This window comes from Panthera tigris, chromosome E1 (assembly GCF_018350195.1).
Source record: "Panthera tigris isolate Pti1 chromosome E1, P.tigris_Pti1_mat1.1, whole genome shotgun sequence".
NCBI lineage: Eukaryota > Metazoa > Chordata > Mammalia > Carnivora > Felidae > Panthera > Panthera tigris.
In genome coordinates, this window is record NC_056673.1 from 38,268,428 (window position 1) to 38,292,231 (window position 23,804).

The window sequence follows — 23,804 nt, forward strand, 5'->3', positions numbered from 1 at the left end:
GTATCTAAATTTCTTAAGCACTATCTTTTCCCAGACAGGTATCCTTAACTGTATGGTAAAGTTAATGCCTTAAGGAAGTTAACAGTTAATGTTTTTGGTGCTGAACTGGGATTTCCTTTGTTATTAAAGATTGCCCCATAGTTTGACTGTGTTTCAGTATGGAGTTACTTCTCTGTTCACAACTTAGTCATCCTGAAGGGCTAGGTGGAATGGAAGTGAGTTCCTCAAGTGAGTAAATGCTCAACTGTTCCAAGGGAAGGGTGGCACTGCTAAGTCTTCTGGTTGTCCTGAGAGGCAAGGTGAGCATTTCTGGACACTTGGTTAATTTTACTGTCCGGGTATGGCATTTCTCATCCATAGGGATAATTTTAGTGTTCCTTATAGCCCTAGGAATACTCTCAAGTGAATATTTACTCCAAACTAGGTTTGAGAGACTTTGGGGGAAGTATGACACCTGAAAGGATTGCTGGGGGGGACTCTACCACTCCTCCCCATATGCAGCCGTTTCTCCATCTCTCCTGTCCACCCAACTTCTTTTCGTTTCCTATTTTTCACTCACTACCCAACTTGCATGCCATGCCGTAAGCCTACAAGAGGTATTGATTGCTTAATCCTGCAAGGTATTTAGAGTTACTGCTGCTTCATAGTTTTGAAGGGTGATGAGAGGCAACTCAGAAGACATGTTTCTATTACAGATCCTCAAATTACTGAGTGAGAGGTGAAGGAGAAAGCAAAATAATACTTTCTTATTGCTAAGGAGATTTTAATTTATGTTGTGCGGGATACAAGAGATGTCTGGGAAGGGCAGGGAGCCTCAACATTTCACTTCATCCTCTTCCCTCATATCCTGAGACGTGCTTTTGGTGATGACATTTCTGAGCTCAGTTGCAGATGGTGTCTGTGGGAAGTAAAGCTTGGTGAGAAGAAGGCCCTGCTATCCATGAGAAAGCAGATGAGGACTGCTTTGAGGCCCGGTGATTAATCACTAGAATGCCAAAACACTTTGGTCACTGGGTTGCTCTCATATATACCTCAAAAATTAGTGGTTCAAGGTTGAGAGAAAGGGGCTATTAAGTTAGTCTTTAATACTCTCTAGATGGGTGGTTGTTAGTGAAACTTAATATGTAGCCAATAGCCACAGCATACTTCTCTAGAATAAGAGAGTATAGCCATAAAGTATGTTCACTTAGACATAGGTTTCCTAGGACCTGGAAACAGATTTTTAGATGTTTTCCTCTGGCATGGTTGTTAATAGTTACAAAGGAATGAAGGGCATTTTATCCAAGCTAAACCATCTCTTGAGGGAGGTAAGGAGAAACCTTACAAAGGCTACAAGGTAGCAAACAGAGCTAAGTGAAAAGCAAAGCCTGTGGCTTGGAGGCTGTTTTTTGTTTTTGTTTTTGTTTTTGTTTTCTTTAAGGAGCCTGTTCTGATGGCTGTCTCAAGGAGAGGATCCTTTTCCCTCCTGTCTCAGATCTACAGTACCAAATGAGGGACACCTTTGATGAAGGTTAGCTTGTAGGTAGACAACCCTCCCCACCAAAGCTAATGCAATTTTGAATGCTTTTGGTCCTGGAGAAAAGCCAAATTCAAAGACTTAGAAAAAGCTTAGGAATATGATCCCTTTTATAAGTTCAGGAACTTCGGAGTTTGGCCTTGTACCAGTGTTTGCATTTTATGTTAGGGGACCAAAGGTCTCATATAAAATGAAGCAATATGAGGAGATGGAACGAAGGTAAAGAAGGAGAACTGGAGCAGGCTGGTAGCTGCAGAAAGAGACTTAGGGTATAATTGCTTTTAAAGAAGAGGTAGGAATATGGGATGGAAGGAAAATTTATGGTTGGGCTAGTGAGAAGGATAAGTGCCTTAAAGGTTCACAGTTCATTTCAGGTAGGCCCATTAAAGCACCACTGTCAGTAAAGAGTTCCCATTGATTACAGTAGTGTTACCTGTATGGTTGGAAGATGGGCCTAGAACTCTTAGGTTGGGAGATGCTTTGAAGACATTTTCACTAGGGAAGCTTGATTATATTAAGCAAATATTTAGGGAAATTTTGCTTCCCTCTGCTATCCACATAGTTCAAGAGAATAATTTGAAAATAAGGAATGATTCAGATGTATCATGTTAAAAAGTTATTTGTATTTTTGGAGTTTTAAAATTCTCCTGAAAGTAGTTTTATATATTTTAGGTCAACCTGGAAAATAGCATTATTCCTCTCTCCTTTGTTTTTAGATCCAAGTGAAGGCAGTGCCTAGAAGAGTAAACAAAACAGAATATGTTAATTAGACTCACAGACTGCTAGAACTACAAAAGGACATTAGTTTTTCTAGTTCAATGCTGTCTTCAGCCAGTGAACAAACAGGCCTAGAAAGGTTGAGAACCTATGGTTTTGGGAGGAAGAAGGGAGGGAATAGGAAGTAATGTTGGAAACCTAACTATGTGTCAGGCACTGTGCTAAGTGCTTTGCTTTTATTATCTTGACCCTTAAGCACCTTGAAGCTAAAGGATGGAAGGAGTAAAAAACAAATCCTTATTATTCTGAGCAATGTGTAGGTGATAAGGGGAGTGGCAGGTCATTTTTTATTGTCTAACCACATATGGCTAAACTATAGGAAGTGAAGAGGGTTTTGAGAGTGAGGTTAATCTAGGGAAGTACTCACTAAATAGTTCAGACTCATGAATAACTTCTCTATTCCTGGAGACCTTCCAAAAATATGATGCACAGAGGTAGGCTAGAGGCAGGACTGGTAGAGAACAAGATTACTGTTGATTCTGAAGTTGATTTGCATTCTAGAAAATCAGCTCATGACCTGAGAGTATAGGTTAATCTTAGAGATAGGGAACAAAATGGGTTTTCTCATCCTAAGGGGTCTTCAAATAAAATAGTGTTTATATACCAAGGATCAAGGAGATAAACAAATGCCTTTGATGACCATGCTTGTTTTCGGGTTTTTGTTTTGTAACACATTTTAAAGTCATGAAACAATTTATAATTTTGGAAAGACTTAGTGCCAAGTTCAATGTTGATAGGACATTGCTATTGAGAATAAGATTCTACTCCTCGTAGTTCTTTGATATGCTATCCTGAGAGTTCTACCATGAGGGTTGCTTCAGTGGGGAGCAGGAATGTCATTAGTTGAGTCATTGTCCGGAGTATAGAACAACTTCTGGGGGAGATTAAGGGAGGGTCTCACTTTTTTAGGAGGTTTCTGGATCTAGTGAGATGAGTCTTACACTTGAGTGGGAAGTAAGGAATCAATGTTCATAAGTCAGCATGTGAATGCAGCCTGCAAAATAAAATACTAACCTAGTACAGAAGTAGCCGTAGTCAAGAAGTAATTTAAAAAACTGGAGTTAACCAGAAAAGATTCTTTGAAGGTAGTGAAGACGGGGGAACAGAAGAGAAGGTGTTCAGACGAAGAAAACTTACAGAAGAACGTTTGTGTGTGTTGTGTGCAGAAGTCTGAATGGATCACTCAGTGTGGTAAGGGGAGGGAATATTAGGAAGAGCAGTCTTGTCGGCTGGAATGAGAAATTTGGATTTGATTTGGTAAGCACTAACGGGAAGCAGAAGCATGGTGGGGATGATTATGATGTTGAGGACTTTCACAGCTGTACTGGGTCAAGGAAGCAAGAAAGTTTGCTAGGATATTTTGGTTTTTATCTGAGGGCTTGCACTACAGTGTGACTGGGAGAATGAGAAGAAAGGAAGGGGGTCCATAGAAATTAGCAAGGCTTGATGATAGTTTGGATGTGAAAGGAGAGATGACCCGACATATTTATCCTATTGACTATGATGGGAGCTTGGAAAAAGGTAGCTGCTTTATTTTTAAGAAGTAGGAAGTGTACTTAATTAACCAACTGATGGGATGTGTCTTTGTTCAGTATTTCAGAATCTAAGAGGGGGAGGTGCTCCTAGAAAATAGTGAAGCATGTGCTCTGTGCCCAGATGATCACCTGCCCTTTTCAGGTTGGAGAACTGGGTGAAAGAGAGTTTATTGCTAGGGTGTTCCCACAGACTTCAAGAATGCTGTCCCTCTCCAGATCTAGGAAAGAAAATACAGCTTTTTGCCAGTTTCTTCCCCTTTAATGCTTTGAAAATGGGATATGACTAGCCTGTGGCAGCGTGTGCCTATGGATGCACAATTCTCCAGCTTGTTTCTTGGAAGGCCTTTTTCTGTCCCTCCCTGGGGGTCATTTGTAGCTCTGGTTCCTGCTCCCAGAGCCATAAAGTGGGAGCCCCCATTTATTAATTGGGTTGGGATTGGGGAGGGGGTCCGCGGGGGACTCTTTAGTGCAGCAGGCGGGGGTCTTCCCGAATGAGCCCATTAGCCAGCCCCAATGGCAGCTGAAACGGGGCCGCAGCCAAGTCCTCTCCGTTTCAAAAACCCTCCATCGCCTGCAGCAGATCAGAACAAGGCCTGCGGGAGCCCTTAGCTTCTGATTGCAGCTGTGAGGAAGGACAAAACAATTTATAGGAAGCCAAGTAGCTCCTGTCTCACTGTCTCTTCCTTTCTGACTTTGGGGAGGGGTAAGACTGGGATGTGGTGCCCCCCCACCCCCACTCACCATAGCTTCTTATAAGGCACGTATAGGCCTAATGTAGGATGGAACAGCAGTGAGTGTATTTGCGCTGATTGGACATTTGTGTCGATGCTCTAGATGTGTTTACACATGTCCTTGCTTTCTTCTTCCATCCACATACAGTTGTATTTGAACATGGTCCTCCCTAGGGCAAAGCCAAGTGTGTGTTCAGACAGTCTAAGTTGTATGTTGTGAGATGGGCGGGGGGGGGGTGGGGGGCGGCGCGGGGCATCCTTTCTTGCCCCATACCTGCCTTGACTCTTCTCTGCTTTGTCAAGATTCAGAGTTAGACTTAGATCACCTTCTCAACATCTCTTCATAATAGAAGGAGCTTATCACTTAAGAGAAGGCCTCCTACTGGGACTCCTTCATTTGTCCCTTTGGTTATGCCAGCATGAGAAAGGTAGGCATCTAGAGGGGAGCTTCTTTCTGCAGTGGCCCAGAGAGAAGGTGTGAAGGGCAGGAATGTCTCACTTCCTGATAAAAGGAAGTGTGTCTTTCCTCAAAGAATCATAGATGGCCAGAGGTAGAAAGAGAACCTACAGATCACCTAATTCACTCTTTAGGTATACAAGCCTGGAAACAGGTTTAGGGAAGGGAAGTGCCTTGCCCACTGTCTCACAGTGAGTGAGTTAGTGGCAGCCAGCCAAGACTGGAATCCAAGAGGCCATAATCTTAACCTACTTGAGTATAGAACCCCTGGCTTTAAGATTGCCAACTCCTGAGAACAATGAGCTTCCTCAAGAAAGGAAGCTAAGGGCTGTAGGGTTTTGAGGGGGGAGGGATGGATTGAGGGGGGAAAGGTGGATGTGAAAAACACTAGTAGAAAAACTGAGAAGCTTTATAGTTTCTACCTCAAAGACTAATCTTTCTATAATATGCAAATTGTACACATGTAATTTTTATTTAGTCAGGAGCTCTGGTTCATTGGGAAGCAAGTGGCAGCCAAGGCCAAAGATCTTAATGCCCTCGGAGTTACCCCCATGTTCCAAGGGCACTTTGCTACCATCTCTGGGGTTTGGAGAGCAGGAGTTTACCCTAAATCTCAACTCTGGCTCCTGTATATTACAATACAGTTGTAGAAAAGCAAAATCAGAAGGAAGGGAGAAAGAAAACACATCTCACCTACTGGGAAACTAAGGGGAGTCTCTGAACAAGAGAAGGGATTATAGAACTCTGAGTAAAATGAGATATTCTCTGAGATTACAGGGAAAAGAGGTTCGAGGGGGCACCTTCTACTCCCCCCCCCTTATTATTTAAGTTTTGAGTTGTTGGTTTTCTCCTTTGAGGAGGCGGCAGGAAGGGGTATGTTGCTCTGCTGTTACCTAAGCCCTAAATAGTGTGCTCAATGAACTGACATGCACAACAGGTTCAGAAGTCCTCTTGCTCTGTGCTGAGACTACCCCTCTTTGGAACTTCTCCGAGATGTATCTACAGTCACTTTCAATGCTTATTTTCTGAACATACAAGTCTGGGAGCCAATGATGTGCATGGAGGAAAATGCTAAAGAGTCCCTGAGCTGGAATCAGAATCTTAGAGGGAGAAAGGTACCACTGGGCAGCATTGAGACAGAGTTACGAATCTAGGTCAGAGGGACAAAGGATCTGCAAAATGAACATTGTCTGCTAATGACAAAGAAACAGATCCCAAAGCATAAACTTTACATTTTTTCCATCACACCCCAACTGATAATATAGGGGGAACGTGAATCTGGTCTCCATGCAGATTCTTCCCTATGTGGGGAATGTATATGACTGCCCTTCTTGTCCAAAGTGTATCAAGTCTGCTGTCCCCTCACAAACTTCCTTTCTGTCTCATAGGACTTTCTTGTGTATTTTCCTCCAAGCCTTTTTTTTTTTAAGTTTATTTTTATTATTTTTGAGAGAGAGAGCGTGAGTGGGGGAGGGGCAGAGAGCGAGGGAGAAAGAGAATCCCAAGCAGGCTCCGAGCTGTTGGTGCACAGCTCAATGCAGGGTTTGATCTCACAAACAGTGAGATCATAACCTGAGCTGAAGTCAAGAGTCGGATGCTTAACTGACTGAGCCATCCAGGCGCCCCTGCCTCCAAGCCTTTCTGGAAGAAGCTGTTTTGGACAAGACAAAACAGATGATCTTGAATACAAGCTGGTGATCTGATCTAAAACTAGATGGCCTCCTCTTGAGTCACCTTCTTGCATTAACTTTGCATTAACGTTGAACTTTCATCACCCTTTATAATTCTGGGTTTCATAGCTTCTAGTTGTGTTGAATTCCTAACTTACCTCTTAGGTGTAGGAACCATTGTTTTTACTTTATCAGACTGGGAGCTAGTTCCCTAGAGGTAGGCATCTTAGAACAGTTATAACTCTCTCTGGAAGCATACTTAAAGTTCCTCTTAATCCTTCTGGGCTTTGTGAATTCAGATTTGAGGGAATTGGAAGAATGGTTAACATCACCATCACTGTTACCTACTAAGGCCATATTCCCTGGGTGAAAGACCAAATTTCTCTTTGGTGTTTAGTCCCTTGTCTCATAATGTAACCTGTCATTTTCCTTTACAGGTGGCAGCTGCAGGAAGGATGGCCCTTGAGGAGTTTGGTGAAGTCCATCAGTCACCTAGCATCTGGAGCCCTGACACATTCAGTCTTTTTCATAGACTCTAAGCCAGGTAGGGACCTAAGGCCAATCAGAGGCTTCAGGATTACTTTTGTAAAGGTTTACCCTCCCCCTCCCCCTGCCCCATACAACTAGTCTCAGGGAAGTTTCTTATTCCCAAAGATCTCCAGAGGCGTTTCCCTAGCTTTTTATTTGACCCTATTATGATGTCCTACTTTCTCACAGACAATTTCTCCCCCTGGTAAGAGTAAGTATCTCTCTTTATCAGCACCAAAAGCCATTTCATTCTTCTCCTTTCCTCTTGGCCCACTGCGCTAATGGGTTTTCCTCTTTGATGGAATACTGATGTTGACTACTCTCAACCTCTCCTCTCCAATACTTGCCCCACTCACCCACTGGGAGCATGCGTACACACACACACACACACACACACACACACACACAGGCACAGCCTTGCCTTCTTCTTCCCCAAGAAGTTGTTTTCTCTCCTGTTTGAGTCAGGATTGGGCATACTGTCCCTTTTTACTACCTCCCATCAGCTTCTCTACCTCCTTTCCAGGTTTGATGGGAGCTCCCCCCTGTCTAGACATTGTGCAAAGCACCAGAAGTAGAGACCTACAAGCCTGCTTCTCTCCATCTTCATTGCCCAGAACCAGGCAGGTCATCAGCTTCTAGTGCCCACCCCCCACTCTTCTTGCTGCCAGGTAGGTTTGCCTCTCTGTACCCACCAACCCCAAACAGGGTTATATTTCTCTCTGGGAGTATTTCTCTCTGATGTTCTCTGCCTTGTGACTTTCAGCTTTAATCTTTAGCAAGATCTTGCTGATGTTAAATATCCAGCCCTTTCCTACAGTACAGAACCATTTCCCCCATTTAGTGGGTGTGGGAAGAAGGGACCAGTAAACAGATGAGATTTCACATGGAGGGTAAGGGTCCAATGACAGGTAGCATTTCTCTTGGGGCCAGAAGTCTAAAGCCCCAGATGTACATTCTGCCCAGTGGCCTGGCATCCTTGGAGAATACCTGGATCTTTTGAGGGAAAAGTGTTTATCTGGTGTCTATTCTCAAGGACAAGGATCTCAGGCTCTGATAATCTGTCCCTGTTCATTCCCAGACCTCCCTAGGGAGTAAGAATGGATTTCTGTACAGCAGAAACCCACCACTAGGTGATAGTCTCTGGAATTCAGGTGGTAACTCTTGTCTGGCACTTGTAGAAAGTTGGCAGGGTGCCAGAGCCTCTTCTGCCATCAGATATGACATCAGCTTACCCTTTGCTCTTAGGCCTCCTCTCTCAGCAGTGCCTCTTTCACCCCTGCAAGCCAGACAACACAAGCAGCAGCCCTAATAAGTGTCAGCTCTGGGTGAGGTGCTCCTTCTCTGATAGGCATATACCTTGAGTCAGAGGATGCAGTAGATGGAAGGATAGGAAAGCATAAAATGTCCCCAGAAGTGGTCAATCAATAAGTATGCATGGGTACCTTGATGAGTCAGAGAGCACCAATATTTATAATTCTGCCTACTGAATGTCAACCTGGATGTCTGATACCTCAAAGTTGCTGGGCTACTTGGGCAGCTGCAGTCCTGGTTTCTGCCACATGAGGGTGCTGCTGACCAATTAAAACTCATGCCCCTTAGCAGACAGAGTTTAGGTGACAGGGGCATTCTTTCTCCAAGACAGGGATCAGAAATACCCTGAGAGAGAGCCTGAGAGCCAGGCCCCAAGAAGCCAGAAGATTAATTAGTATCACTTGCTCTTCCTTAAAAATGGACTCAGACCCTGAACACTCCACCCTAGTGGCCTGACATCTCAGTATGTTTCCAGCTGAACGCGGGAAGCCCCCTAGCTCCAGACACCAAACTTCTTGCGTAGATGGTTTTCTTCCTCAGGGTGTAGCAGGTTTCAGCTGTCCACCCCACTGTTTCCCTGCCTCTTACACAGTCACTTTCTGGTCCAGAGGGTGGGAGCACCTGTGATTTTCAGAGAAAAAAATCTCTCAAAATTGTAAGAGAAATATCTTTGTTAGTGAGAATGTGGGGGAGAGGACTGTGAGAGGGAGAAAGTTCAGCCTTCTGTGCCCCCATCACCTCCCCAGCACAGACTTGCAGAACTCAAGATGGTCCAGTGGAGGTCTGTAGCTTGAGTGGCCAGAGCACACCCAAAAAAAGGTGTCAGAAAGCCAGATGGAGAGGGGGGCTACTTTGGCCCTTGAGCTTCAAACCAACCCCTTACGGTGTAATGGTTCTGCTGAGGATCCAAGTGGCGATGGGGCCCCTATGGGGGTGAGGTATCCCACAATTGATCCTCAGTCTCCATGAAGCCCTTCCAGGCTGAACAGGCTAAGGGAGATGACAGAGGTTCTCCTCCTCCCTCCTACCCCCATGCCCGAGGGCCCCTCCCCAGGAGGACAGCTTGATTAAACAGTCGGTGCTGCTGGAATTACTGCACAGCTGGCACTCCCCCCAGCACCCCGAGCAGAGCAGCAGCGCAGATTAAAATCTCCAATTAGCGTTAAAGTGAAGTGAGGAGGTACTGAGGCTGCCAGGGAGGCCAGGCGGGGGCCCTGGGTTGGCAGACACCCCCCTGGTGCCTGGATTCTGAGCACCACCTTTACTCATCCCTTCTTTCCTAGCTCCTCTCCCAACAGCTCTCAGTGCCCATTAGCTTTGCATTGCTTGGGGCCAGAGGGCTTTCCGAGGGGCAGAGGGTGGAACAGATGCCTTACCTGACAAAATGCTGGGACATGGTAAGTGTGGAGGAGAATGAGTGACCAGTGCTTGTCAGGGGAAATACCCTGCTCATAGCCTGCCAGGCAGCCAGGTTGAGGTGACTTCACACTACTGCTACTTCTTTTTGACTAGAGAAGGGCAAATAGGACAGATCCCTCCAGACCCTCTTGCCTAGAAGGTGCTGAGTGTTGTGGTGCTCATATAAACATCCATCCTTATATATTTTATCCTATCTGACCCATCTGCTCCCACTCAAATTATGGCTCTGTCCTTCCTCCCTCCCTCTGTTTTTTTTTTTCCTCAGCTTTCCTGCGGGTAGGGGTAGGCACAGCCTGGCTTGGGAGCATCGCCATGCCCTGCCACCTGGGTCCCAGCCGGCTTCTCATTATCTTCTTTGCAGGTTGGAGAAGAACAGGGATATGCCAAGGATGGAGACCTCAGACTCTCCCAACTCTGAACATCACACCCTGTCCTAAGGGCCCTCTACCACTTACACTTCTGCCCTTCACCCATCAAGCCTAGAAGCTAGCCACACCCTTTGACTTCCCTCTGCCCCTTTAAGGGAAATGGAGGTGGGTACCCAGCTGACTGAACCTAGTCACACCTCCAGAAATTAGACACCAGGGCACAGTGCCACCCTCCCAGGCTGGCACATGCTACCCTGGCAGAGGTTCAAATAGCAGCCCCCCTTCATCCTCCCACCCCTATGTCTTCCTCTTCTCTCTCCCTCTTTCTCCCTCTCTCTTTCTCTGTGTTTTTTTTTTTTTTGTTTTTTTTTTTTTCTCAGCTCAAAGCACAGCTGAGCCTTAAAAGGAGGGGGGAGACCAAGCTGGGGCAGGGGGGTGGAGAGCTCCAATAGCACGTTTTCACCTGCCATTTAATTGGATGTATTTTTAATTAATGGGACCTCAGGGACCAACATGAGACAATCTGATCTCTGAATAGGGACAGGGGAGGGATTGGGTAAGGGAGGAGGATTGGGCCACTGGGTGCGGTTACCAGGAACCCAGGCCCATCAATCACTGGCCACTTTGCGTTCTGGCAAGGAGAATAGTAAGGTGGAGGAGGAGGGGAGGTCCTGGGGAGAGTTGCCAGGACTTCCCCCCAAGTGCTAGGACCTCCAAAAAGCAGAGAATTGTACCGGCTGATTTGGGTCTGAGGTGCAAAATTGCAGCCAGGTTATTAGGTAAGGCTATTTTCTTGCTCCTGGGATCTTTTCCAGTTGGGCTTGTCCCAGTGAGTAATGTAAAACTGTGAAAGGAAAGTAGGGACAGAACTTTGAGGTCCTTGAAGAGAGATGGCAAGAGAAAGGGACCACGGAACCAGGGACTATAGTGAGAGGTTCAGAGATATATCTGTACATTTAGACATAAGTGAAGCACCCTGGACGTTACTTGAGGCCTGGTGCCATTGGGGTGTGACTCATAGGATCATACTGCTGCAAGGAAGAGAACTTGGAGCTCATCTTGCCAAACCTTTCACTTTACAGATGTGGAAATGGAGACTGAGAGGGGAAATCAGTTCCTGGATTTGGAGAGTTCCTGGGACCACAAGGAAAGGTAGGTAGGTAGGTAGGCAGGTAGGTAGAATGTGGGGAGGAAAGTCAAGGGAAGAGGGTTGGCACGATTATTATTGGAGTCTCTTATCTCTGGCCTCCAAGTCTTAGAAGTAACTAAAGGGCATTAGGCAGGTGCATTATTGGGGGAACATTTCTCTCGTACAGGTCCAGAGGTCACCTCATCCATTCCCTTGCTCCCAAGCAGACAGATCCCCAAGAGTCCGTCACTCTCATGGGATTTTACTATACTATACTCTGTAAAGTCCACAGGGAAGGTACCAACTGTCCCAGTTCCTTAATCAAAAAATAAATCTCCAAAAGGTGACTAAATGTTGAGCTTTTTTTCTTTTAAAGATTTTATCATAAGTTTCCCTGTCACAGTCTAAACTACTAGACAAAATTATGCCCAGAAATGTAGAGAGTAGCCTTATATCTCTTGTCCCATGTCTAGGCCTAAAACAGAGACAGGGTTAAAACTCAAGGCTCTGGAAGCCAAGTCACAAATACCCCTGCATTTCATGCAGTGTCATGGCCTCAGAGCATTTAATCAAGCCCTGTCTGGCTTTGTGTGGGGTTGGTGCAAGTGTCCACAACACTCCTGCTCCCTCCTTCCTTTACTGTTCAGACACTACGGTTAAGGAGGGAATGAATGAAGGAGAAAAGGGGCTTTCTCACTAGGTTGCCAAAAGTGGCATTTCCTGGCATCTTCTTCCTTCCTCAAAAAATTCAAGATTCTGGGGGCGCCTGGGTGGCTCAGTCGGTTAAGCGTCCGACTTCAGCTCAGGTCACAATCTCGCGGTCCGTGAGTTCGAGCCCCGCGTTGGGCTCTGGGCTGATGGCTCAAAGCCTGGAGCCTGCTTCCGATTCTGTGTCTCCCTCTCTCTCTGCCCCTTCCCTGTTCATGCTCTGTCTCTCTCTGTCTCAAAAATAAATAAACGTTAAAAAAAATTAAAAAAAAAATTCAAGATTCTGTGTTCTGTGCTTCAGGAGACTAAGTTGGAGTCAGGGCAAAGATGGGAGATCTTGGAAAGCAGCATGAGTAGAAACTTCCTCACACTCTCTAAGCCCCCAACACCTTTCCCCCACTCCCAGAATTGTCTTCTCTATCTTAGTATCCCATTTTATATCCCCAGAGTCCCTGAGGAAGAGCAGAATGTGCCTCTCTAAGTGCCCCACACTCACCGCCCTTATTTGTAGACCTTCAGGGTCATCTCCTTGGTTCTCTCATTCTCTGCCTTCTCTACAAACAGTAAGTAAGAAGGACCCTTCGCATCCCCCCAAGACAGTCTGGAAAGAATCCATCAAGCTCTTCCTCTACTTCCAAGGGCCCATAGTAGTGAGAACTGGGAGAACTGTGCCAGGGAATTGAAGAGGACAATTCTCTTGTCTGGGAAAGTCAGGGAGAAGATAGAGAGGGGAAATTTGGGAACTGAGGCCTATAGTCCCATCTGTGGGGCTGACTGCCTAACCTAGAGGGGTGGTGTTCATATTGAATGTTATTCATGAGATTTATTAGAGGCTCCTGTTTACAGAGCTGCTCTTTCTCTTTTGAAACAGAGCAGTGGAGAAGAACAGCAAAGAAGGAGCAGAAAGGGGGTCAGGCTTTCAGTAGGCCCTTTCTCAACCCTTGTACAGCCCCGGTCCAACATTAGAGGCATAGTGGAGGGTCCACAAGGCCCTGAAAGCATTCAGTCTAGATTCTGGATGTTTCTCTAAGGAATGAGGCTTCCATTCCCATAGTCCCCACCAGCCCTGCCTCATACTCCCAAGGTTTAGGCAAGGAGATCTACAGCCCCAGAGTCAGAGCCTGGAGTCTAGAGGCCACAAGGAATGCCGAGTCTTTTCTGGGAAAGAAGAGTAGACTTGAAGTGAGTGGGAGGCAGAGGTAGCAGAATCCCCTGCACTTTGGAGAAAAACAAGCTCAGTATTAGCCCAGGGTTTAGCTTTTACTCTGATGGGACTCTGCCTTTCCTCCTTCTCCCTCAGTATGTCCCAGGGGTTGGTAAGACATCTAGATGTCTGAACTTCCCACCTGACACCTCGAAGGTTGTTATAGCCCCTCTTTAGCTCCCAAAGCCATGGGGGAGGGGAAGGAAGGTGCCTCAGAGGTGGCAGTGCTGTGATGTCCATCAGCACCCAGGGAGAGAGGCCAAGGGGAAGAAACAGTAACCAGAGAGGGAGCTAGGAGGAGATGCCTGGTCTTGAAACAGCCTCCTTATCCTATCCTCTCCTGCACCCTCTCTCACATGCTGACAAGGCTGTGTGCCCAAGTGTGCCAGCTCTTCTGGTTGGTGGTTCTGCTCTGCCATGCAGGCAGCCGGCTCTCTGATTTGGCACAGAACACATGCTGGGGTCTCTCACACTTCTTTGCTCACTCATCTCAATGTGTCTGCATTACAGATTCCTAGGGATGAAAGAAAAGGCTGTGGCCCTGTGAGGTGGTGGGCTTGGGGCCCTTTGGGTGCATATCTGCCTTGCTGCAGGGCAAGGAGGGAGAAGGCTGCTGGCAGCTCAGCTGAGCTCAAGGTTCTGGTGACTCATAGCAATGGGGGCAGCTTATGAAAACAAAAGAGGGGAAGAGGCTTCAGGCTTGTTAGAGCTCTCTTTTGCCCCAATTCTCCCCCACTCTGAGCTGTGTGGATAAAGGTCTCTCATATGGATTGTGGGTCAAGGAGAGGCCCCAGCTACGAAAGAATAGAGGGAAATGGGAGAGAAGAGATCAGGGAAGGCTGAGCATTCCCAGAAAGAGGCTTCCCAGTGAGGAAAGGATACAAGAGGCTAGGCTAGTAGTATACAATTGTATCCTTTGGGGCCGCACAAAGGGTACTGGGCATTCACATGTGCAGGCAGACACAGCCACTCCTCCCTGGAAGGACTGCCACAGTCTCAGTTCTCTCTTCCCTGGAAACAGACACCATAGATCTTCAAAGGTGCTGATTCCTTTATCTCTTACAGGCCAGGTGGGCAATGTGCATCCTCTCCATCCTTTCTGAATCAGGGGGATGATAGGATATTGTGTTTGAGACCACATCAGCAGAAAGTGGCCAGAAGGTGGACCAGGGGATCCATTCAGGCCTCTGACCACAGTCCCAGGGACCTCCTTGTTTCAGCAAAGGGAAACAGAGATCTTTGATACTAGTATCCAGATAATAATACCTTCCCTCTAACCTCAGTGAAGGATGGGCTAAGAGGAGGAGAATTCTCTGGCCGAGCCCATTTTCATTTGCCTGTTTCGTTGCTGGTGGCTTTGCTCTCCAGCTGGGGTGAGGGACTCTCTGCTGGGCTGCTTCTGGAGATCCAGAGATGGTTTTGGTTGGGAGAAAGAGACCAGCCGCTCTTTGCTCTTTGCTCTTCCTGTAGGGAGTTGGGACCATCTCTACTCCCCCAGCTCTCCCTGGCAGCATCAGGAACCCAGGGCCCCCTGCTGGGATACCCATAATAAAGCTCAGTCCTGAACTGAACCAACACATCACCTGGCTCTGGTATAGAAATGGTGCTGTGAGGGGGACCCTGGGTGCACCAGGTGGGTGTAGGCAGGTGTGGGGAGTTTAGGCCCAGGAGAGATATTAGAATCACTCCTCAATACCACATGCTTCTCCTCTTTCTCAAGCTTTCTGCTTGGCCTCCCTTTTCTTCTGTCTCCCTTCAGCTAGCTCCACTCCTGGCCAACTCATCCCTTCCAATCTGAGAAGATATGGTAAGTAGTGGCCTGTTCCCTACACTTTTCTTTCTCTTCCTCTACTCCCAACTCCCAGCCAAGAGTTACCCCATTTGAACTCTTTGCACCAGTGAATGCCATCAGGGTCTGAACCCAGAATCCCCAGCCTCTGCAACCCCCCTGACTCTGAGAATGCCACTCTGACTCTGAGACTGACTCTTTCGTGCTCATCCTCCCCACAAGGATAGCCAGGCCAAGACTGGTATGTCCACTGACAGTAAGAGCCCTGACCTGAGGCAGAGGGCAGCTCTAAGGGTGCAGTGGGGCTCGGCCCTAAATGCGTGTATGCCTGTGCATTGGGCACACTGGTTTATTAGTGTTATTTCAGCATTGTGATGCAGAGAGAGTAAGTGTAACAGCTGCTCCTTGCTTGCAGTGTTTATTGTTACCTAGAGACAACCTCCTGGCTTTTTCCCAGCTCCCCCCTCCCCCCCCAGCCCAACCCCCTCCCTGCCAACAGTCCTACTCTCCCCACACTGATGGGAAATTTATAGCTTGCCCATACCATGCCTTTAACCCTCTCCTGTCCATAGGGTAAGTGAAGTGAGGGAAGCCAAAGTGAGCAGTGGGCATGCTTAGGCCCCAGCAGGGTAGAGTGGTGTACAGAGGAGAGAGGGAGGGATGGAAGGATGTTCAAACTCAGGCTCCAGTTACCCTCCTGGCTCTCATGTTGAGATAAAAGAGCTTTGGCCCTAGCCTTGAGATCCTAGCATCCTCCTCACAAGATAATTCTCTTCCCTGGGCGTCTCTAAGCACCCCGAGTTGGGCTGCCTGATCCTGAGCAAGCACAGTGAGGTAGTATTGAGACAGGAGTAAATATAGAGTGGCAGAACCCCCAGCCCTCTCCTTTCTATAGAGATGTCATATTGAGACTAACCAGAGACTCTGGCATGAGGAATGGTGGCCAGACCTCCCCAGCTAGATACATGTCAAACATAAACCTGGCTGCTGAGTCTGGTGGGAAAAATTGCCCACCTTAACTTTACACCTAACCCAGCACTAAGGTCCCAAGAGACTCCTAAGCCATTCTCTATGCTGGTCTCCTTGGTCTGGTTAGGCTACTCTTTTCTACTCTTCTTCTTGGTCCATTTTTTTCCTGCTTATCTTTTGGTTTGATACCTTGGATCAAATCCAAGACACCAAGGGGACTGAGACATCTTAGTCATGACCTCAACAGAACTAGGGAAAGAGAAGTTCCTCCAGCCTCTCCTGACCTAGGACCTTTCATGGAAGGGCACCATGTCATATATTCACTGTCCCTCCTGGAAATGAGGGTTTGAAGAGGGATTCGATTTTAGCAAAAAAGATAGAAGTTAGACATAGGGAAAAACTTATTCATGAGATATAAAACTTCAGAATGGGCCTACTTCAGAGATTTTTTTTTCCTGCCTGGGATGAGTTTAAGTCTGTGCCTACCCAAGGGGAATTGAAAAAACAGGATTACTTTTCAGTGGCTTCTCCAGATGTGGGCCTCAATGCAATTTCTACACTAGGTCTGGGAGTGCATTCCTTCTCAGTCCTTCTAAATGTAGTATGTGATGGTTAGATTACGAGTTTGGGAGGCAGACAGCCTTGGGTTCCAGCACCAGCACTGCCATTTACCAACTGTGCTACCTTAGTAAGTCACTTAACCTCTCTGTGCCCTAGTTTCCTTGTCTGTGAAATTCAGATATACCACCTCTTAAGGTTATGAGTGTATTTAGTGGAATAATATGTGTAAAGGACCTAGGACACTGCCTAGTACTCAGTAGGTATGCAGTGGTTGATAACAATAATCTATTACTTTTATGGAGTCAACAGGGCTGACGTGCTTCAAAGACTTTATGAGTCCCCTGAAATTATAGACCAAATATGTGAATATGGGTATGCTGGGAACAATGTCCATGATTGTCCTCATGATGCGGAGCAGGAAGTGGCAGTCTCCTGGAAAGGAAGTAGCCCCAATCCCTTGACTCAGACTCCCCCATTCCCATGCCTCAAGCCAGGAGCACATTAGACAGTGTTCTACCTGGAAGTATATCTTCATCATCTAAGATGGAGCTGTGAGAGACAGCCATTAGGGTAGCAACTTCTGGCATTTGCCAGGCACTTTACAGTTTGTCCAGTATATTTACCTACGTTAGCTCTTTTACTTTTTTTTTTTTTTAAGTTTATTTGTTTTGAGAGAGTGAGAGAGAGCCAGCAGGGGAGAGGCAGAGAGAGAGAGGGAGAGAGAGAATCCCAAGCAGGTTCTGCATTGTCAGCACAGAGCCTGACATAGGGCTTGAACTCACAAACCACGAGATTAAGACCTGAGCTGAAGTCAAGAGTTGGACACTTAACTGACTGAGCCACCCAGGTGCCCCTACATTAGCTTTTTTAATACCCAGAATATCCCATTAAGGTGAAAAGAACTACCATTTATTGAGTGCCTACTATGTGTCAGGCATTGTGCTGGGTGTATTTTTTTTAAGTATGTTTAAAAATTTGTTTTAAATGTTTATTTGAGGGAGAGAGAGAGAAAGAAAGAGAGAAGGAGCATGAGCAGGGGAGGGGCAGAGAGAGAGAGAGAGGCAGAGGATCCTAAGCGGGCTCCATGCTGACAGCAGACAGCCTGATGCGACGCTCGAACTCATGAACCGAGAGATCATGGCCTGAGCCAAAGTCAGATGCTTAACCAATTGAGCCACCCAGGTGACCCTTTTTAAGTATGTTTAAAGTCTTTAGAATATTTCATCACCTAAATATGTCATGATTTACAAGGGTCATCCCTACTTTTAATCATTTAAATATTTTTACTGTTATAAATAATACCATCCATAATGAACATCCTAACACATAAACCTTCATGCATTTTTATAGTAAATTCCAAAAAGTAGAATTTATGAGTCAACAGATACAAATATCCCTTCATCCCTATGGTTATGATCATTTTATTGATATACCCTGAGAATAATGTTTTTAAAATCTTCTTTGAAATTCTGCAGTGGAAACACAAGGGCAGCCCCTTCTCCCTCCTATACCTAGCAGAGAGACATTAATAATCTATCATAGCTTTTTTTTTTTTGAGATAATTATAGATTCACATACAGTTTTAAGAAATAATACATCTCTTGTACATTTTTTTCCTACTTTCATCCATTGGTAATATTTTGCAAAAACTATAGTATCACAACAAGAATACTGACATTGATATAGTCCACCAGTCTTATTCAGATTTCCCTGTTTTACTTGTTTGTGTGTATGTGTGTGTGTGTTCTATGCAGTTTTATTACTTGTAAAAATTTGTATATCTACCACTACGGTGAAGACACTGAACAGTTCCGACATCACAATGATTCCTCATGTTGCTCTTTTATAATCACGCCTACCTCATACCTTTCTTAACCCTTAGCAACCACTTATCTCCTCCACTTCTGAAATTTTGTCATTTCAAAAATGGAGTCATACACTGTGTAACTTTCTAGGATTGGCTTTTTTACTCACCATAATCTCCTAGAGATCCACCCAAGTTTTTGTATGTATGCATAGTTGGTTTCTTTTGTTTATTCCATGGTATACCATGGACCACATGGACCACAGTTTGTTTAACCATTCACCTGTTAAAGGACACTTTGTACTCTCACTTTGTACTCCCTATCAATTAATGAAGGTAGCTCATTTTACTTGGTGTGCTGACTGTTTTATACTCACAATTACTAAGCTTCTTTAACCCTTCAGGCATGGCACTATTATTTTTATTTCATAGATGAGGAAAATCGAGGCTCACAGTAAATGCTTTTCCCACGATCACATGGTAAATGGCAAAGAAGAGTCTGGAACCCAAGAAAATAGGGCTCTTTGTCCTGCACCAGGCTTTCTCAGACCTTGACTAATGTTGCTGGGAATAGGGTGTGGGGCAGAACCAAAAGAGAGATGTTGGAGGCAGGAAGAGCATTGGAGCAGCCGGGGTCAATACAGGTCCTTGCAGCTAACTTTGGTTTATAGGTTAGAAGAGCAGCAATGTTATAGAGCAGGGAACAGTATGGCATGTGCCTCTGAAATTGTTTCCCCTTTGCCAAGGAAGAACAGGGCTGAAGTGGATAGAGCCCATGAGTAATCTGCCTACAGACCTGGGACCGGGAACCAGAAAGGAAGCCTCTGGGTGTCTATGAGAGGATACATGGCTAAGGTCCTCCTTGGAAGTGTGAAGTTGGATGTGTCTCTGATGAGGTCTGAAGAAACTGAGGCCATGCTGAGTGAGCTCTCTGTTCTGAAGGGGTAAGGGCAATAGAACACTTTTCTTTTGGTGGTGGTGGAGGAGCTACAGGTCATGTGTGTATGCACACATTCAGGCATGCTCACACACACACACACACACACACACACACACACACACACACACACCTTGGGCAGGCTCAGTGTCTAGACATGATACAGGGGGCAAGCAAAAATGCCAGTGTAGCACTTAGTCCTTGCTTTACAACTGTTCTTTCCCTCCAGCTGAAGTCATGGACGGCTAAATCAGAAGGAGTTGGAGAAATCATTTGGTCTGTCCCCCAGCCTGTGGGCACTGGTTGAAGCTGACAGGTGGAAACCTAGAGTTGGCCCAGACGTGATGGGTGGTAGAGATGCCAGCTTGTGGGAGAGAAGGTTTGGCTCCTCTCCTGGGAGCTGTGTCTGGCCAAAGGCTGCCTCTTCCCACCTCCTGCTGGAACTGGCTCTTTTATAGCTGCTGTTATCATTGCTCCATTGGCCTATTCCAGTGGCTGTGGACTCAACAATTTTCCCTATGTACTTATGGTTCTAGAACTAGGCTGAGAGCACATACATTCTTTTCCATCTCCCTTGGCCCATCAGAAATGGCACATCTCCTAGTCATACCTACTACCCTTACCCAGTAATTCTAACCATGGAGGATAAACACTGAAGCCTTCAGAATTTATAGGGACTGCACTGCATCATTGAGACAACCATAGATACCCATTCTGAACTTGTGTCTTTTGGCTGTAAGTTCTTAGACAAAGAGAAATCACTCTTTACTGAATTTTACCCCCACTGACATTTCCTAACTGTCAGAGGTCCTGAATGTGGCTGGGAGCTCCTTTTTCTTGAAGCCAAGATGGCTCCTAACCAGGAAATCTCAGGACCCCCCCGCTTATTTCATTTCCTTGGCTGCCCTTCTACTCCAGGTCTCCTTCTCTCCTGCCACCACTGCCTTTTCCTTTCCTTCTTTCTCTTCTCTCTCTTTCTCAGCAAGTTTTTTATGTGATTACAGGCACTGCATGGTAATTAGTGCTAAACTCATTTGCACAACTACAGTTAATTGGCTACAACAATTAATTAATGTGTTGGAAATTTGGCACTGGAAAAAAAAAGTTTGTCATCAAAAAAAGGGCAAAAAATTGTAGAGTGAGATACCCATAAAAATCGAGGGCAGGCTTCAAAAGCCCAGCTGGGCCTCAAACTTCAGGCTGGCCTCTGATGCCTTGCCACTCTCAACTTCAACACATTTTCCTCTTTCCTCTTTCATTTTTTTCCCTCTTCCTTTCTTTCTCTATTTCTCTTCTCTCTCCATTTTTTTTTTTTTTTTTTACAACTTAAGCAAACTCATTTCCCTGATAAAATATAGCATGACTAATGGCTAGAGCATGTAAAAATCATTGGGAAAATGTCCTTGGAAGACGAATGCATTTTCAGCAGAATAATTAACTTAATTAACAAATTCACATGCATATTCATCAGGCTATTAATGTCTTCTCGGCTCAGCTTGATGAACATTGCGGTAATAACCATCTCATTTACATACTGCATTCTACTGCGATCCAAAACAGAGACAACATACAGGCATACACACACACACACACACGCGCGCGCGCGCATACACACACACACACACACACACACACACACACACTTGCACGAATACACACAACATGTCTGGGCCGCTTTGACTTCCAGGTTGGCTGGGAGTGAGTGTGTGTGTGTGTGTGTGTGTGTGTGTGTGTGTGTGTGAGTGTGTGTGTGAGAGTGTGTGTGTGTGTGTGTGTGTGTTTGTTGTGTGGCAGAGGTGGAGGGGGGACTCCCGCTGGGTGGTGTAATCTTTGGAGGGTCATGAGTTGAGGTGGGCTAGGGATGCCCACATGTGAATGTCTGAGAACTTTAATCCTCTCTCGCTTTCTCTCTGTCTCTCTTTTTCCTTGTTTCCTTTTCTCTGTGTCATTTTCTGTCTTCTTCTCTCGCCACCCCCCCCCCCCCATGTCTCTCTAGGGAAAAACTTGGTATCCGTGCCAACTTTTTCCCCCTCCCCTCCTCCCTCTCTCTCCTCCTTCCCCTCTCCCAACTGCTGCCAGCCGGCATCAGCGCCGAATTGCCATCTCCTTGAGCTCTCTGTGGAGCAATCTCAGAGAGCAGTAAGGTGTGACGCGGGGCTCTGCCGGCTTCGCAGCACCGCCTGCGGAAAGAGCGCAGGATGGCGGAGGAAGATTAAGAGAAATCTCGAGCAGGGCTCGGCTGCCATTGGTGTGTGCAAACGCCGAGGAGGAAGGGAGAGGGAGAGCGAGGAGAGGGGGTAGAAGTGGGGGGGGGGGGGCACCAGCAGCTGTCGGCCTAATTCTTCTAACACTCTGCTTGTGGTCATATTAGAAAAACAGATTATGCCCCTCGGTGCCACTCACTTATACTTGACATACGTTAATGTTCTATATCTCCATTCTTGGGTCTTGACGACAGTGGACTTTAGGTTGAGGAGGATTAGGGCTTTGGGTGGCCAAGGGGCACAAAAGACCCTGCCCCCTCATTCTCTTCTGACCTCCAACCCCAGCCTATACTTACCCTTTAGAAAGCAAGCCTGAGCGTAGAATTTGCATCTGCTGCCACCATTTGTCCATGTTTTTCCAGCCCCTTAGGAGGTGCAGCGGTTAAAAGACACTTGGAAGCCCTTTCCCCTAAAAGTCACCCCCTCTTTAGAGTCTTAATAGGTCACTTCAGGGCCAAGTGAGACCAACTCTATGGCACTCCCACCCCTAATCTTTCTATGGGCACTCCCCCTCAAATCAGAAGTTGGGGGTCAGAGAAAAGGGTCCATGACAGTTGGTGCTCCATAAGGGGGTTACAGAGAAGCCATAAGCAAAACAAGGCCAGGATTGTTTCTGGGTTGCTATGGAAACCAGGTTCCCTCCTCCTGGCAGGAAGGGAGGAGCGCCTGAGGCCTTCCTCCTTCCACCAATCCGAAAAACTGTAAAGGCGGAGTTTACTAAGGCCTGGGGAATAGGGCTGTTCTTGGAGGACAAACCAATCATTCCCGTAGCCCGACCAGCCGGTCCATAGCCCTTTGACCCCACCTTCCCTACCCTCTCACCTCAATATTCAAAAGAGGCTTTTTCCTCTCTTGCCTTGTCCTCTATGGAGACCTGTTGCTTAGCAACCACTAGTGCCTTCTTCCCAATAACTTGCAGGGACTGAGAGATAAAATATCTGACTATATTCAGTTCCCCTCCCCTGTCTATTTATATTTAATAACCCAAGCCCTGTCTTGGGTTCCCTTGGCACCTGTTTTAAAGGGCTTTTAAAGGGATTAAGCTGTAGCTTGAAGAAATAAAGTTATACCTGAGGAAGAACTTCCAAAGGGAAGAGTGGGAAAAAAGACTGGAGTAGGTAGGAAAGCTGTGGAATCATATTCTCTTAAATATAGGTGGTGGGGGGGAGTATTTAGAACTTGGGATGTGGGGGGGGGGGTGCCTGGGTGGCTGAGTCGGTTAAGCTCCTGACTTTGGCTCAGGTCCTGATCTCACAGTTTGTGGGTTCAAGCCCCATGTCTGGCTCTATGCTGACAGTTCAGAGCCTGGAGCCTGCTTCAGGTTCTGTGTTTACCTCTCTCTCTGTCCCTCCCCTGCTCATACTCTTTCACTTTCTCTTTCTCTCTCTCAAAAAAATAAATAAATAAAATATTAAAAAAAAAAAAAGAACTTGAATTGTGGGGAGGGGGTGTCCACAGGGATTCCCAAGGACAGGGATTCTACTCAGGACCTGGAGTGGACCATAACAGGGCAACTAACTGGGCTGGCAATTTCCACTCCCCACCCCCTGCCTTGCCTTCATTTCCTGACCACTTCCAGTCTAGAGCCCTCTCATATTTCTATATGTGGGAGGCCCATCCCTCTGGGGATGTCCAGTTTCCTAGTGTCAGGATGTTGGTATCCAGGAGTGGGAGCTATGTGGATGTATGTATCTCCCAAAGGCCTGGGTATCTCTCAAAGTTTGTCAGTCACAGGGAAGTAGTTATTCTGAGCTATCTACTAGAAAACCCCAACCTGACCTGGCAGTGGGGGCTGTACAGAATCACCAAAAATGAGGAGCAAGGAAGGCCTAAGGATAACCTAGTGGCTGCATGTCAGAACACCTAGGTTAGGGCCCCCTCTCCTTACTCTCCTGTGATCCAAGTTATTCACTTAATCTTTTTTTTTTTTTTTTAATTTTTAAGTTTATTTACCTATTTTGAGAGAGAGAGGGAGAGAGAGAGAATCCCAAGCAGGCTCCATGCTGTCAGCACAGAGCCTGATGTGGGGCTTGAACTCACAAACCATGAGATCATGACCTGAGCTGAAACCAAGAGTTGGATGCTTAACTGACTGAGCCACCCAGGCGCCCCCACTTAATTATTTAA

The 23,804-nt window shown here is 46.3% G+C and overlaps 1 protein-coding gene and 1 long non-coding RNA gene across 18 annotated transcripts in view; one reads left to right on the plus strand and one right to left on the minus strand.

Moving 5' to 3' along the window:
• CDK12 (cyclin dependent kinase 12) overlaps positions 1-23,804 on the plus strand; it is a 92,766-nt gene that overhangs the window by 48,530 nt on the left and 20,432 nt on the right. For 10 of the 17 annotated variants that reach the window (XR_006211457.1, XR_006211456.1, XR_006211459.1 and 7 more), the window contains exons 15-16: positions 7,124-7,230; positions 11,395-11,464. Coding sequence is in view for 5 of the 17 variants with exons in the window: in XM_042967683.1 (XP_042823617.1) it covers positions 7,124-7,230; positions 11,395-11,464 (177 nt within the window). In the remaining 12 variants the exon portion in view is untranslated. Of the gene's footprint in view, positions 1-7,123; positions 7,231-7,737; positions 7,883-10,305; positions 10,478-11,394; positions 11,465-12,596; positions 12,713-19,222; positions 19,422-23,804 lie in introns of those variants that run through there. The other 7 variants (XR_001510718.2, XR_001510720.2, XR_001510715.2 and 4 more) reach the window with 7 other exon arrangements.
• On the minus strand, positions 97-22,472 carry LOC122233758. Its single transcript, XR_006211464.1, has 3 exons — positions 21,974-22,472; positions 2,195-2,251; positions 97-898 (listed from the first exon to the last, which is right to left on the minus strand). It is a non-coding gene; the product is annotated as an uncharacterized LOC122233758 (long non-coding RNA).